This window comes from Podarcis pityusensis (genome assembly GCF_964106645.2).
Source record: "Podarcis pityusensis genome assembly, chromosome: 8".
Taxonomy (NCBI): Eukaryota; Metazoa; Chordata; class Lepidosauria; order Squamata; family Lacertidae; genus Podarcis; species Podarcis pityusensis.
In genome coordinates, this window is record NC_138033.1 from 79,523,426 (window position 1) to 79,537,320 (window position 13,895).

Consider the following 13,895-nt stretch of genomic DNA (forward strand, 5'->3'; position numbering starts at 1 on the left):
GACACACTAGAACAGACATGAGGATATAACATGAGGCCTGCTGGATCAGGCCAATGGCCCATCTAGCCCAGCATCTTGTTCTCACAGTGGCCAACCAGGTGCCCCCAAAGGAAACCCCCAAGTACGACCCAGGCACAAGTGCCCTCTCCCCTCCTGCAGATTCCAGCAACTTGGATTCAGAAGCATCCCTGCATCTAACTGTGGAGGCAAAGCATCACTGCTTCCTGCAGGAGTGAGTTCCATAGATTAACCATGCACTGGACTCCCCCAAAGATCACGGTGATCAGGCAGGGATTTAAGAAATCAGGTGTTCCTTAAATTATTCTGGACCAAAGTTGATAAGGACCACACAAATTAATGAACTAAACCTGGCTGGGTAACCTAGTGTAATTTCTGTCTGTCCCACCAACAGTCTAGCTGTAGAATTTTGCTCCAAAAATGAACAGAATTACAAATAATGGGAATTACAAATAAAGTCGTGCTGCATTCTGGAAAAATGAATCAACAGAAACTAGCACTGGTACCAGCCATATTTGTGAACAGGTTTGGGGAGATTTGGACTATATGGAATTGGCTGAGATGACTGGCAGAATCCGGGACCAAGGAGAAGAGTCGGTGGAAGAAGCTTGGGAAAAATTTAAAGTATATCTTCAAAAATATTGTAATATTAAAGACTGTTAGAAATATGTTGGAAAAAGAAAATTAGGTAGTTTTGGTAGATATGATATAAAGGATTAAGCAAAAATGAGTTGATGAAATTGATGAAAGAGAGGATGTTAAATTATAATATTTTAAATTAAACTACGTAAATGAAAATAAGGTTGAAGGATTTGCTGAAAAAACGATCTGAACTAGAATACAAAATTGGGAGGTGAGAGGAGGTCAAGGAAATAAGTAAAGGAAAACAGTTATGTAAAGGTTTAATCTGTTCTTGTTCTATTTCAATTGAATGTATTTTTATACCTTCTTTTTCTTCTCTCTCTGTTATTGTTATATTCTTTTTTGTATTTTTGTATTTTGTATTGTTCTTTTTTCTTTTTGTAACTTTAAACTTTGAATAAATATTATTATTAAAAAAAAAAAAAAAGATTTGATTCAGTTTGCATTTTGAGCCTAACCAATTTGCACATTCTGGAACCATATGAGAACCAAAACAGAACAGTCCTTCAAAATTCACACTTCTCTGAATTTTGCAATGCAGCTCTCCAGCCGGGCAACGTGTACAGAAATGCATGTACTGGGGTGAACTGTGCATAAAACTGGACATATTAGTGAAATCAGCACCCCAAAATGTGTTATGTCAGGGAAAACTGCAAGAATGTGCTAAGGGAATGTACGTGCCAAAACGCTGGTGGATCTTTAGGCTTATTCTTTTAAAAATCTGCACATTGATGTGGAAGTGTGCAAAGCTGAATTTAAGACTGAAAAAATGGGGGGAAATGGAGAGAAACTGACATGGATAGATTTGCTGATCCATAGATGTGCAGAACATATTGGATTATATTGAACGAAGTGCTAACCCACTGAAATTAATGATCTTAACATACGTTATTCATTTGTTCATTGTATCTGTATCCCATCTTTCCTCTAAGGAGCTGGCCTAACTGGTTCTCCTCTTCTTTCACTCCCCACAACATCCCTGCAAGGTAGTGTAGGCTGTGAGTGAGTGACTAGACCACAAGGTTACACCTAGGAGGCTCTATGGCCGAGAGGAAGATTCAAACCCTGGTCTCTCCTATGTCCTAGTCTGCTATGCCACACAGTCTAATCAGAAGTATGCAGCTCAGTTACGTATAACGCCATATTATGTGTTCTGTTTTAATCCCAGTTAATTATAACATCTCAAATTATAGCATCCGCTCTCCTGGCTATGATGAAGCGGTGACTGTTGCCCTGTCAGATGGGCAAAATCTGACGTCTGACCTGGGAAGGGAGCCGTGTCTCTCTTGGCTGCTCAGCCTGAGGTCATGAAGAAGAGGAGAGACAGTGCCCCAAGCCATCGGGACAACCTGGCTCCTCTAGTGCCGTGTCAATTGCTCCTCCGGGATTGCAGGGGCAATCCAAGGGGAAAAGTCACAGGTTTCTTTTTTTCAAAAGGTGCTTCCAGACAGTCAGTTTTCAGACGGGATTCAATAAACCATAGAATTGGAGGGGTCATCTAGTCCGACCCCCTGCCAGGAAGGAACTGCAATTAAAGAATTCAATCACATGGGAGCAAACTCAGGTCACACAACTGAAGTTTGTATTCACAACATGCCTGCTCTCTGCCTGTCTGCCCAACCCTGCCCCCGCCCTCCAAATTGGTCTTTTTGTGATAAGAAAAGCAATAAGGAATTGGACTCTTTCTGATGAGGAAATGCACCGGGGAGAATGGGATCGCTCAACATCAGTGGTGTAGCGTGGGTTGGCAGTGCCCGGGTCTGCACAGAGGGGGTGGTGGAAGAGAAATGGGCAGAGCATGCATGCACAGTCAACTGCCTAATGGCATCTGCGTCACCCAGGAGATCACAGCCACAGAGATAAGGAAAGAAAAGACATTCCTTTGTCTGGAGAAGTCACTTCCTGGTTTACATGGAAAAGCCATTTTATTCGTACCCTTAATTGTTGCATTATACTTGTTGCTAAACCTCATAACTCCATCTTATCTCTCCCCCCCATCACTCATATCTTGAATCCTGCTTGTGATTTCATATCTCTAAAATACTTTGACAAATAGTAACCAAAAAACAAAAAAGGCCTCCATTTTCCATAAACAGTTCACAGTTTTGATCTCTTAGTTTTACAGTCAGATTTCACCATTTCAGCATAATCCATTAATATTATAAGTTGTTCTTCTTTGGTTGGAATCTCTCCCTCTTTCCATTTTTGCATGTAAAAGATTCCGGCTGCAGTTGTTGCATACATAAAAAGATTTGTCAGCTATCATTTAAAAAAAAAAAAAGATTTGTCAGCTTCTTCGGAACCTCCGCCCCCATTGTCCCTAGCAAAAAGGTTTCGGGGTGTTTTTTTGGGGGGGGGGTTACCAATTCAAACATATTTTTAAATTCATTACACTCCCCCCCCCCAAGAATTCCTTGGCCGCCCAGATTCCTGTGGGAAACCCACAAGCAGGAATCGAGCACCAGAGCCCTGTTCCCTCCTGCAGTCCCCAGCAATTGGGATTATATGACCGCCAGGACTGTATAATACCAGTCCTAAAGGATTTCCACTGGCTCCCTGTACATTTCCAAGCACAATTCAAAGTGTTGGTGCTGACCTAAATGGCCTTTGTATACCTGAAGGAGTGTGTACACCTCCATTCTTCAGCCTGGACACTGAGATCCACCTCTGAGGGCTTTCTGGAGGTTCCCTCACTTTGAGAAGTGAAGTTACAGGGAAACAGGCAGAGGTCCTTCTCGGCAGTGGCACCCTCCCTGTGGAACGCCCTCCCTTCAGATGTCAAGGAGATAAAGAACTACACAACTTTTAGAAGACATCTGAAGGCAGCCCTGTATCGGGAGGCTTTTAATGTTTGACATTTTATTATCTTTTTATATGTGCTGGCAGCTGCCCAGATGGATGGGGTATACATGTTGTTGTTGTTGTTGTTAATAAGCATCACTGCCTCTGACTGTGGAGGGAATGCATAGGCTTCAATAGCCCTCTCCAACCCCAAATCAGTTTTCCCTGCCCAGGTGCCCTATTCCCCCGCTTGGTAACAAAACACAACATCTCCTAGCACCCTGAGTAATACGCAAAGAAAAGAACACATGAATAGCTAAATTATAGTATTCCTCGTAGCCAGGAGTCCTGCCCTTTCTGTCTCTCAGCGTTTGACCTCCCTGATGATCCAACACCCTTGCACACCCAGGTCCCTACCAAAGGACCCAGATTTTGAAGTGTTTTGGGGAGAGATTGGAACCTCCTCCCTCTGTCCCTTCCCCAGCTATATATTTCTCTCCATATATCTGTATATTTCAGATCCCAGCTGCACTCGAAGGCAAGGAGACAGCACCAACACACCAAAGAGGGAAAGGGAACAAGGTGGAGCAGAGGTCCCAGGGTTCCTTTTCGCCTTCCTAAGCCAGTCATGCTGGTTTCCCCGTGAAAACAGGACAATCCAGGCTCTCTGCAGAAGTGCTAATTTTGGCCACCTTTTCTCCCCGCTGAGACAATGACAGCCAGGCAGAGAGTAGTGCGGGTGTCCACCGAGCAGCCGAACTACATTGTCTGCGTGCTGGGGACAGAAATCTCGATAGACATCCATGGGTAAGTGATGGCATTTCTGTGGGCAAGTGATGGCATTTTGCATGGGCTGGCAGTTGAGCGTTTGTGAGAATAGGCAGCCCTGGGTGGTTAAAGGGCGTTGTGAGCTTGGTGATGGGTTCGATCTTAGGTGTGTCTGGCAATAAGCAAGGTCATTGTTTTTCTGGTCTCTGCCCTACAGCATTGTTGTGAGTGGGACTGTGGTGATGCACGTGGGGCACTGAGGGGAAAATGTGCTGTAAATCCTTATTTTTAAAAAATGTATTGGCACAGGGTCTATTATATTTTAAGCAATACTTCCTTGAAGGGTCATCCCTGACAACAGACCTCTCCAATAGAACACCTGCTTTGCATGCAGAAGGTCCCGGGTTCAATCTCTGGCATCTCCAGGTAGGGTTGGGGAGGTCTCCCTGGGGAGCTGCTGCCAGTCAGGGTAGACATTACAGAGCTAGATGGATCTATGGTCTGACTTGCTAGAAGGCAACTTCCTTCTAGCTATTAAAAAACTCAGAAACTATAGCTCACCAGGGGTTGACGCCCAGAAATCCCTGACCAGTGGCTATGATGGCTGGGATTCCATACCGTCCAACATTTGTCCAATGAAAATAGCGACAATTCAACAACAACAACGTTTCTGAATAATAATGCTGGGCTCGATGAGCCACTGGCTTGATTCAGCAGGCTCTTCTTACATTATGCTTCTATGTTATTTATTCATCTGTTTCATGAAATGTATACACCACTTGATGGTAAAAAGCTAATAATCCTCAAAGCACTTTACAAAAGATAAAACAGGAAAATCAGGAAAAATTTGCAGCCACGCTTCAAAATATACAATAAGTTAAAATACTATAACAGATTAAAATCCGCACCAACTTTCTAAGAGTCTAGATATGCTTGTTTAAGCAATAATGTTTTAAGCAGGTGCTGAAAGGAATACAATGGAGGCAGCTGATTGCTATCAAGAGGCAGGGAGTTCCAAAGTTCCAAATAGAGTTCTTACAAATGTGGAATGTGTTTTATGTGGCACCTGTAGCAGTGGCAATTCCACTGATTTAAGTGGTTGAGTGGGCCTGTGTCAGGCAAGAGAATATTGTAGGTCAACTGGTTATGTTATGTCACGTTAAGAAACCCCAGGAACACGAGTCCTTCTTTCTTCTGAGGAAGGAGAGGTGTGAAGGAGAATAGATTGAGCTTAGCCATGAGCCCTTACAGGTGGAGGGAGGGGGGTTGTCAGACAATGTTAGGCAAGCAAAGACTTGAAGGCTAGGTGTGCAAGGAGCCCACGCCCCTGAGACTGAGGTGCTATTTCTGTATACTGTGACACCAGCAGCGTGCAGCTTCCGGCATGAATAATCCCTCAAGAACTGCGTTCTGCACAGGGAGAAGGAGGAGGAGGGTGTCAGGGACCTGAACACAGCTTTATTATTTTAGACTGGTTTCATCTACAGTGGTACCTCGGGTTAAGAACTTTTATATACCGTATTTTTCGCTCTATAGGACACACTATTCCCCCTCCAAAAATTAAGGGGAAATGTTTGTGCGTCCTATGGAGCGAATGCAGGCACCTTAGCTTCAGCGAAAGCAATGCGAAGCCTCCAAATCGCAGAGGGAGCGCTCCCTCCGCGCTCCGGAGGCTTCGCGTTGCTTTTGCTGAAGCCTGGAGAGCGAGAGGGGTCGGTGCACACCGACCCCTCTCGCTCTCCAAGCTTCAGGGATAGCCACCTGAAGCCTTTGGAGCACAGAGGGACCTCGCGCTGTGCTCCAAAGGCTTCAGGGTTAGCTGCGCAAAGCCTCTGCAGGGCAGCGTGGTGCCTTCACCCCACTGCCCTGTGGAGGCTTCAAAGGCTGTCCCCGAAGCCAGAACAGCGAGACGGAGTGCTGTGCAGAGGCTTCACAGGCTGTCCCAGAAGCGCTCCCTCTAGCTATTCTGGCTTTTGGATGGCCCTGCGAAGCCTCTGCAGGGCACGGGGATGAAGGCTCCCTGTGCCCTGCGGAGGCTTCGCGCAAAGACCAGCTATCCCAGCGGCTATCCCAGAAGCCAGAACAGCAAGAGGCTATCCCAGAAGCCAGATCCCTTTTGCTGTTCTGGCTTCTGGGATTCAGAATTTTTTTTTTTCTTGTTCCTCCCCCCCAAACTAGGTGCGTCCTATCGTCTGGTGCATCCTATAGAGCAAAAAATACGGTATATATGTACATTTTTATTAGTTTTTAACATATTAATTATCATTCATACAACAAAACTTCTCATCTTATACAATAATTTTTGGACTTCCGTCAACACCTCTGATGATTTTCCGTTCTTATCACTTATTATGCATTTCTTAATTTCATATTACCTTTAATTCTTTAACTAACAATTCTCATTATCTTTTTTGCGATATTTCAAATAATTCACCTTACAAAACTTCTTGCAAACCTACTAGCGTAATCTGTTCATCACAATTACTTTTCAAATAGTCCGTAAATTTACTCCAGTCTTCTGAGAATCTCTGGTCCCGCAGGTTTCAAATTCTTCCTGTTAGTTTATCTAATTCTGCATAGTCCATCATTTTCCTCCTCCATTCTTCTTTCGTCGGTAATTCTTCTTGCTTCCAATTTTGTGCCAAACCTCGGGTTAAGAACTTAATGCGTTCTGGAGGTCCGTTCTTAACCTGAAACTGTTCTTAACCTGAGGTACCACTTTACCTAATGGGGCTTCCTGCTGCCGCTGCGCAATTTCTGTTCTCATCCTGAAACAAAGTTCTTAACCCGAGGTAATATTTCTGGGTTAGCAGAGTCTGTAACCTGAAGCATCTGTAACCTGAAGCGTCTGTAACCCAAGGTACCATTGTAACTGCATGCCTGGCGGAGGGTGGTTCTGTGCCCTCTCTCCTCATGTGTTTGGCATGCTGTCATGGAAGACAGAAACGTGGGCTGGGTGTTCAGTCACAGAATCACAGAGTTGGAAGGGCCAGATTCAACATGTTTCCCTCGGTGGTAGTGAGAGGAAGATACTTAGCTATCCCAGAATCAGAGCGTCTCTGCAAATGCAGAAAACAGGAACCCGATACTCTAGAGCATATATTCTTTTCCTGTGATTTTGGTAGTTATGCCAGAAAACAACTATTTGAGGCCCTAAAAATTAATAGACAGATTTTTACACAACCAACTGTTCAGGACCTGCTGGCGGACAACGATGATCAAATTACTTTAATAGCGGCTGAATTTTTAAGTGCTGTCCATGAAGAAAGAATGGGCCATGATAAAGAGACTTAGTGGTTTTTAATGGTAGGTGATGTTGCTGTGTTGTTGTATTATATTATCTATGTACATCGATTTATTTCTTGGAGTTAAGAATAGGACTGGGATAAATTGTGTTCGCGGAACTCGTATTTTATACAGTCTGTATATGATGTTTGTTTGTTAGTGTGTGGTGTGCTATGCCTAATAAAGGATTTAAATTGAAAGAGTTGGAAGGGACCCCAAGGGTCATCTAGTCCAACCCCCTGCAAGGCATGAATTGCAACTAAAGCATCCCTGACAGATCCAACCTTTGCTTTAAAAAACCCCTCCAAGGAAGGGATGTCCACCACCTTCTGAGGGAGTCCAATCCACTCTTGAACAATTTTTGCCATCAGAATTTTTTCCAGATGTTTAGTCAGAATCTCCTTTCCTGTAACTTGAAGCCATTGGTTCGAGTCCTACCCTCTGGAGCAGAAGAAAAAGATGGCTATCATGTCACTTCTCAGTTTCTTCTTCTCCAGGCTTCTTCAACTGTTCATCGTAAGACTTGGTTTCCAGACCCTTCATCATCTTGGTTGCCCTCTTCTGCACACATTCCAGCTTGCCAATATCCTTCTTAAATTGTGGTGTCCAGAACTGGACACAGTATTCCAGGTGTGGTCTGACCAAGGCAGAATAGAATAGAGTAGTACTATTACTTCCCTTGATCTGGACACTAAACTTGTATTCATGCAGCTGAGAATAACATGCGCCCCTTTTTTTTGCTTCTCCATCACACTGTTGACACATGTTCAGCTTGTGGTCTACTAAGACCCCTGGATCATTTCCCCATGTCCTGCTGCCAAGCCAGGTGTCCCCTCGTCTTATATTTGCACAGCTGGTTCCTACCTAAATGTAGAACCTCACTCCCGTTTACTCCCTGTCCAGTGCACTCCCAGTGTTGGTTTGGGAAGTGGTGCACGCCCAATGCTTAGGCACTATCCATAGCTTGGGACCAGTTTCCTTGTGGGATTGCCCTACTCTGTAAATACCAGCTCAGCCACTTTGATCAGCAGAACTGCCACTGCTACAGATGCCATATAAGACTCGTTCCGCAATTGCAAGGAATCCATATTTTAGTGTGTCAGCACCTATGCTCTGGAACTCCCTGCCTCTTGACATCAGGCAGGTACCTTCACTGTTCTCTTTTCGGCACATGCTTCAAACATTTAGGCAAACCTACCCAGACATGTACAACAGTAGGTTGTTGTTGTTTTTAAATTCCTTGTTTTTAACTATTTACATCCATAATTTTAGCATCTGTTACAAAAAGTTTGGTGGTTTTGTGGCAATCAAGTGGTACAGAAATCTTTTTAAATAAACAAAAAGCTGCTCTGCCCCTCTGTCTTTGCCTCCCCTCCAAAACTGATCCCACTGCATCAAACTCCGAGGTAGCAGAGATCCAGGTTTGCAGAGATTTGCAGCTTTGCAGATTCCACCACATCAACTCTGATTAGGCAGAATTCTGCTCAGAACCACCAAATCCACTAGCTGTACCCAACATGCAGTGTCAGCATGGCTGTGCGCTGACTAGGGGCTGATGGGAGTTGTAGTCCAACATGTCTGGAAGAAGCCAGGTTGCCAAAGGCAGCATCAGCAGAGAGACAGAAATTTGTGGGTGGGTGAGGGGAAGAACTTCATTTAAAAATTAGTCTGAATATCACATTACTGTACTCCTTTTCATTCCATATCCTCGTAGCTACCCTGTCAACTGTTTCTGCCAATGTATAGATATACCTGTCAACTAAGGATAACATTTTTCATCGACTTCCGGAGGTGGCGCCAACGGTAATGGCTGCTTCTCTCTAATTTGGAGAGAACTAGCTCTACGGAATTTGGGTCCTGTCACTACGGCGCAGCGGGGACCCCCAAATAAATCACAGGCGAGTGAAGCCTGTGACCGTGGGACTCAGCGGGCACTGTTTGCGCCCCCCCAATTGCTAAAGGAGCTCGGCAACGGGCTCCGGAGCGGAGCGGGGGTGGCGTGGTGCTGTGAGCAAATTGCTTCTTCCGTGGAGCGAAGCCGCGAAGCTGTTACCGGAGAGCGCTGCCTTTTTTCCTGGGATAATTGGCACTGAAAACAACTACCCGTGAGTAGGAGTAAATTGGATTTAAAGGGGGGGAAAAAAGTTAATTTGGCACGGAGCGGGGAAGGTACAACCAGGAAGTCTATCTTCCCTGAATTGTAAATAGATCAAAGCAAAGAGACTTCAAAGCGGAAACTCGGAAAGTCACTTAAATGTGCTAAATTCCAACATCTTGAAAGTGGTTCCCCCTCCGGATTGCAGGAGAGGAGGGGGAAAAAGACTGAGCTGAATTTCCCTGCAGTAAAGAAGGGGAGAGGAAGGAAGAATTTACAATTTAAGATTCGGAACGGACTGCCTTAAGATAGAGGTTCATAGTGAAAGCTTATTTCTGACAGCCAACTCTGCAAAAGTGATACAGTGTTTCCGCACCTCTTTTGGCTTGAAAGTAACTGTTTAAGTGTATTGAGACTGTGGACTTTGAAAGTAAATTGGGGGATTTATAAAGACTATTTTTGTTTCTAAAAAGCTACAAGTTTTGGCTGTTACTGTGTCCCCCTAGAGGAGGTTGGACATTGTTACAACAACAGTTACAAAGAGGAAAATTCCACTCTATGTCAAAACAATTGGCTGACTGTGGGAGTGACCTTGAATGTCTATGAGACTGTTATGGCAGATGATAAGGGGAAATCGGAACCGCAGGAAAAAACTACTACTAGGTCTGGCAGACATTATCGGATAGACACTGCGTTGCCGCGAAGGGGCTCAACATCTGGAGCATCTGGAGCATCAGGGGCCCCACTCCCACAGCCTAAATCAAAAGTTATGACATCAGAAGAAGTTTTGGCACAGGCACTGGCAAAAATTAATGAATCTTTGGAAAGCCTAAGTAAACAGGTAACTGAGACAAATAGACAAGTAGCTGAAACAAATAGACAAGTAGTTGAGACAAATAGACAAGTTGTGGAAGCATCAAATAAAATTGATTTAAATACTGCAAGTATTAATACCTTGGGACAGAAGGTGAATGCCAATACAGAGACTATCGAAAAATTACTACAGGAATCTGCCTTGATTCGACAAACTGCACAGGAAGCAAAAGATATAGCAATTGCTACTCAGGAGAAAATTCCACCTGTATACAAGAAATTGGAGGACCATGATGTGACATTTTCTATGATCGAATTGAAAGATAGACAGAGAAATCTGAGAATTAGGGCTGTTCCAGAGCGGGAGAAAGATAATTTGGCTGACTTTCTTACACAGGAATTTACAGATTTTTGGCAATTGGACCCGGGGAAGGAAGAATTTAAGATAGTGAATGCATTTAGGCTCGGAAGAAGACAAGGTAAGGGCAAGGTGAGAGACTGCTTGATTACCTTTCGAACAAAAGAAGAGAGAGATAAAATTCTGAATTTGCACTATCAAAAAACTTTGGAAATTGATGACTCAAGATTAGTGATTTTTAAGGATATCCCAAAACATTTGCTGGACTTAAGGTCCAATTACGGAGATCTAGTGACCTTATTGAAAAGAAACAGAATTCTTTTCAGGTGGGAATTTCCGCAAGGCCTGTCCTTCAAATATAAAGGGAGAAAGATAAAAATAAAATCAACTGAGGAAAAAGACAGATTCTTGAAAGATCACGAGGAAGACCTACTGAAAGAAGGGGAATCTGAAGAAGAACCAAAAGGCATACTAGACATATCAAATTTATCTTTTGGACTGCACGGTCCAGAAAAAGAGATACTACCCACAGAACAAGAAGCGGCACTTGGGGCAGTTGGAGGTAAAGTGAAGTAGCCCCCACCATGGCTCTGCAACTATTAAGCTGGAATTGTAACGGTTTGAATTTTCCTCGAAAAAGAAAAAGTGTGTTTCATTTATTAAAAAAAGAACAATTGGACTTGATTTGTCTACAAGAGACACATATAACAAGGGCACATAGGAAGTTACTGATTAATAAAAGATTAGGACAGGAGTTTGTTTCATCTGACAAAGTCAAAAAAAGAGGAGTTGTGATTTATGCAAAGGAGAGACTCTTACCGAAACTTATCTTTAAAGATGACCAAGGAAGATTTTTGGCAATTGAAATTCAACTACAAGGAGAGAAATTCTTAATTGTGGGAATTTATGCACCGAACGAGGGGAAATCTGAATTCTATAAAAAGTTGCATGAGACTCTACTGGATCATTTGGACTACAATTTGATTTTGATGGGGGACATGAATGGAGTAGTATCTACAAATATGGACAAGGCACAAAGACAGGTAGTTACCAAGGATGGTAGACTACCGAAAACATTTTTTGAGATGACAGACAATATGGACTTAGTGGACATCTGGAGGGTAAAGAACCCCCTGGGAAGAGAAGGTACCTTCTTTTCTGAAGCCAAGATGACATGGACTAGAATTGACCAAATATGGATAACTAGAGGAATGGCACCAAAGATAAAGAAGGTAGAAATCTGCCCAAAAACTTGTTCCGACCACAATGCTGTAAGGATGGAGATGAAACAAACAACAACCGGATCCTTTAGATGGAGGATGAATGACACCTTATTTAGAGATGAAGAAGTTTACAAAAAGGCCCAAAAGACTTTGAGAGATTATTTTGAAATAAATATGAATACCAATGTAGAAAAAAAGAGTAATCTGGGACGCAAGTAAAGCTGTGATGAGAGGGTTTTTGATACAACAGAATGCAATAAAGAAGAGAAGTCAAAATGAAAAGAAAGATAAAATCTTGGAAAAAATAAAAGAAGGTGAGAAGAAATTGAGAGCAAAACCAAAGTCCCAGGAGATTTTGAGAGAAATAAAATTATATCAAGTACAATATATGGAAATGATGAATCAGGAAATAGAATGGAAAATCAAACAAATGAGACAAAAAACATTTGAATCAGCTAATAAATGTGGAAAACTGTTGGCCTGGCAAATGAAAAAAAGACAAAAATTAAATACTATTATAAATCTAGAAGTGGAAGGAAAGAGTATACATAATCCAAATGAGATCAGAAATTGCTTCCAGAGGTACTTTAAACAACTATACACACAAGGGCCACAGAAGGAAATGGACATAGACCAATTTTTGAAGACAAATGGCCTACAAAAAATCTCTCAAGAAAGTAAATTAATGTTGAACTATAAAATATCTGAACAGGAAGTAGAAGGTGCCATACAAAATATGCAATTGGGCAAATCTCCAGGACCGGATGGGCTGACTTCCAGATACTATAGATCTTTGAAAGAGTGGTTATTGCAACCTTTGAAGGAAGTCTGCAATGAAATTTTGGAGGGGAAAAGGGCACCAGAATCGTGGAAAGAGACGTATATCACACTTATACCGAAAACAGAGACTGAAAAGACTCAGCTTAAGAACTATCGCCCTATATCGTTACTTAATGTGGATTACAAAATTTTTGCAGACATTTTGGCCAAGAGATTGAAAAAAGTATTGATGAAAGAGATTCATAAAGACCAAGCGGGCTTTCTCCCGGGAAGACACTTGTCTGATAATTTGAGGAATATAATTGATATTTTGGAAAAATTAGAAGTGAATATAAACACCAAAGCAGTATTGATATTTGTTGACGCGGAGAAAGCTTTTGATAATATCTCTTGGAGTTTTATGAAGAAGAATCTGCATGGGATGGGGGTAGGCCAAGGTTTTGAAAATGGTATAGGTGCAATATACTCTGAACAAAAGGCTAAATTAATTGTAAATAATGTGGTTACGGAAGAATTTAAGATAGAAAAAGGGACACGACAGGGGTGCCCAATTTCCCCACTGCTTTTTATATTGGTCCTGGAGGTTTTGCTAAACATGATTAGAAAGGACCGGTTGGTTAAGGGCATACAGGTCGGAGCTAAACAGTACAAACTGAGAGCATTTGCAGATGACCTAGTATTGACGTTACAGGAGCCAGAATCTAGTACTAAAAGAGTTTTAGAATTAATTCAGGAATTTGGTCAGGTGGCAGGTTTTAAATTGAACAAGTTAAAAACTAAGGTTTTAGAGAAAAACTTAACACCGATTGAAAGAGAGAGGTTTCAGAATGAGACAGGATTGAATGTGGTAAAGAAAGTGAAATACTTGGGGATTAATATGACAGCCAAAAATTGGAACTTATTTAAAGATAATTACGAAAAATGTTGGACGGAAGTGAAAAAAGATTTAGAAATTTGGTCAAATTTGAAACTCTCGTTGCTGGGCCGTATTGCTGTGATAAAGATGAATGTATTGCCTAGAATGTTGTTTTTGTTTCAGACATTACAAATTGTAGATAAGATGGACTGTTTCAAGAAGTGGCAGAGAGATATTTCTAGATTTGTCTGGCAGGGCAAGAAGCCCAGAATAAAA

At 42.4% G+C, this 13,895-nt stretch overlaps 2 protein-coding genes across 2 annotated transcripts in view; one reads left to right on the top strand and one right to left on the bottom strand.

The window, feature by feature from the left end:
* The window catches only part of LOC308483757 (protein-arginine deiminase type-2-like), a 72,287-nt gene extending 70,049 nt beyond the window's left edge, over positions 1–2,238 (bottom strand). The window contains exon 1 of the mRNA XM_081017955.1: positions 1,924–2,238. Within this exon, the coding sequence (XP_080874081.1) occupies positions 1,924–2,000 (77 nt within the window). The 5' untranslated portion in view covers positions 2,001–2,238. The remainder of the gene's footprint in view (positions 1–1,923) is intronic.
* Positions 2,239–3,051: 813 nt separating this feature from the next.
* LOC308483759 (protein-arginine deiminase type-1-like) overlaps positions 3,052–13,895 on the top strand; it is a 40,655-nt gene continuing 29,811 nt past the window's right edge. Inside the window, exon 1 of the mRNA XM_081017959.1 lies at positions 3,052–4,248. Within this exon, the coding sequence (XP_080874085.1) occupies positions 4,154–4,248 (95 nt within the window). The 5' untranslated portion in view covers positions 3,052–4,153. The remainder of the gene's footprint in view (positions 4,249–13,895) is intronic.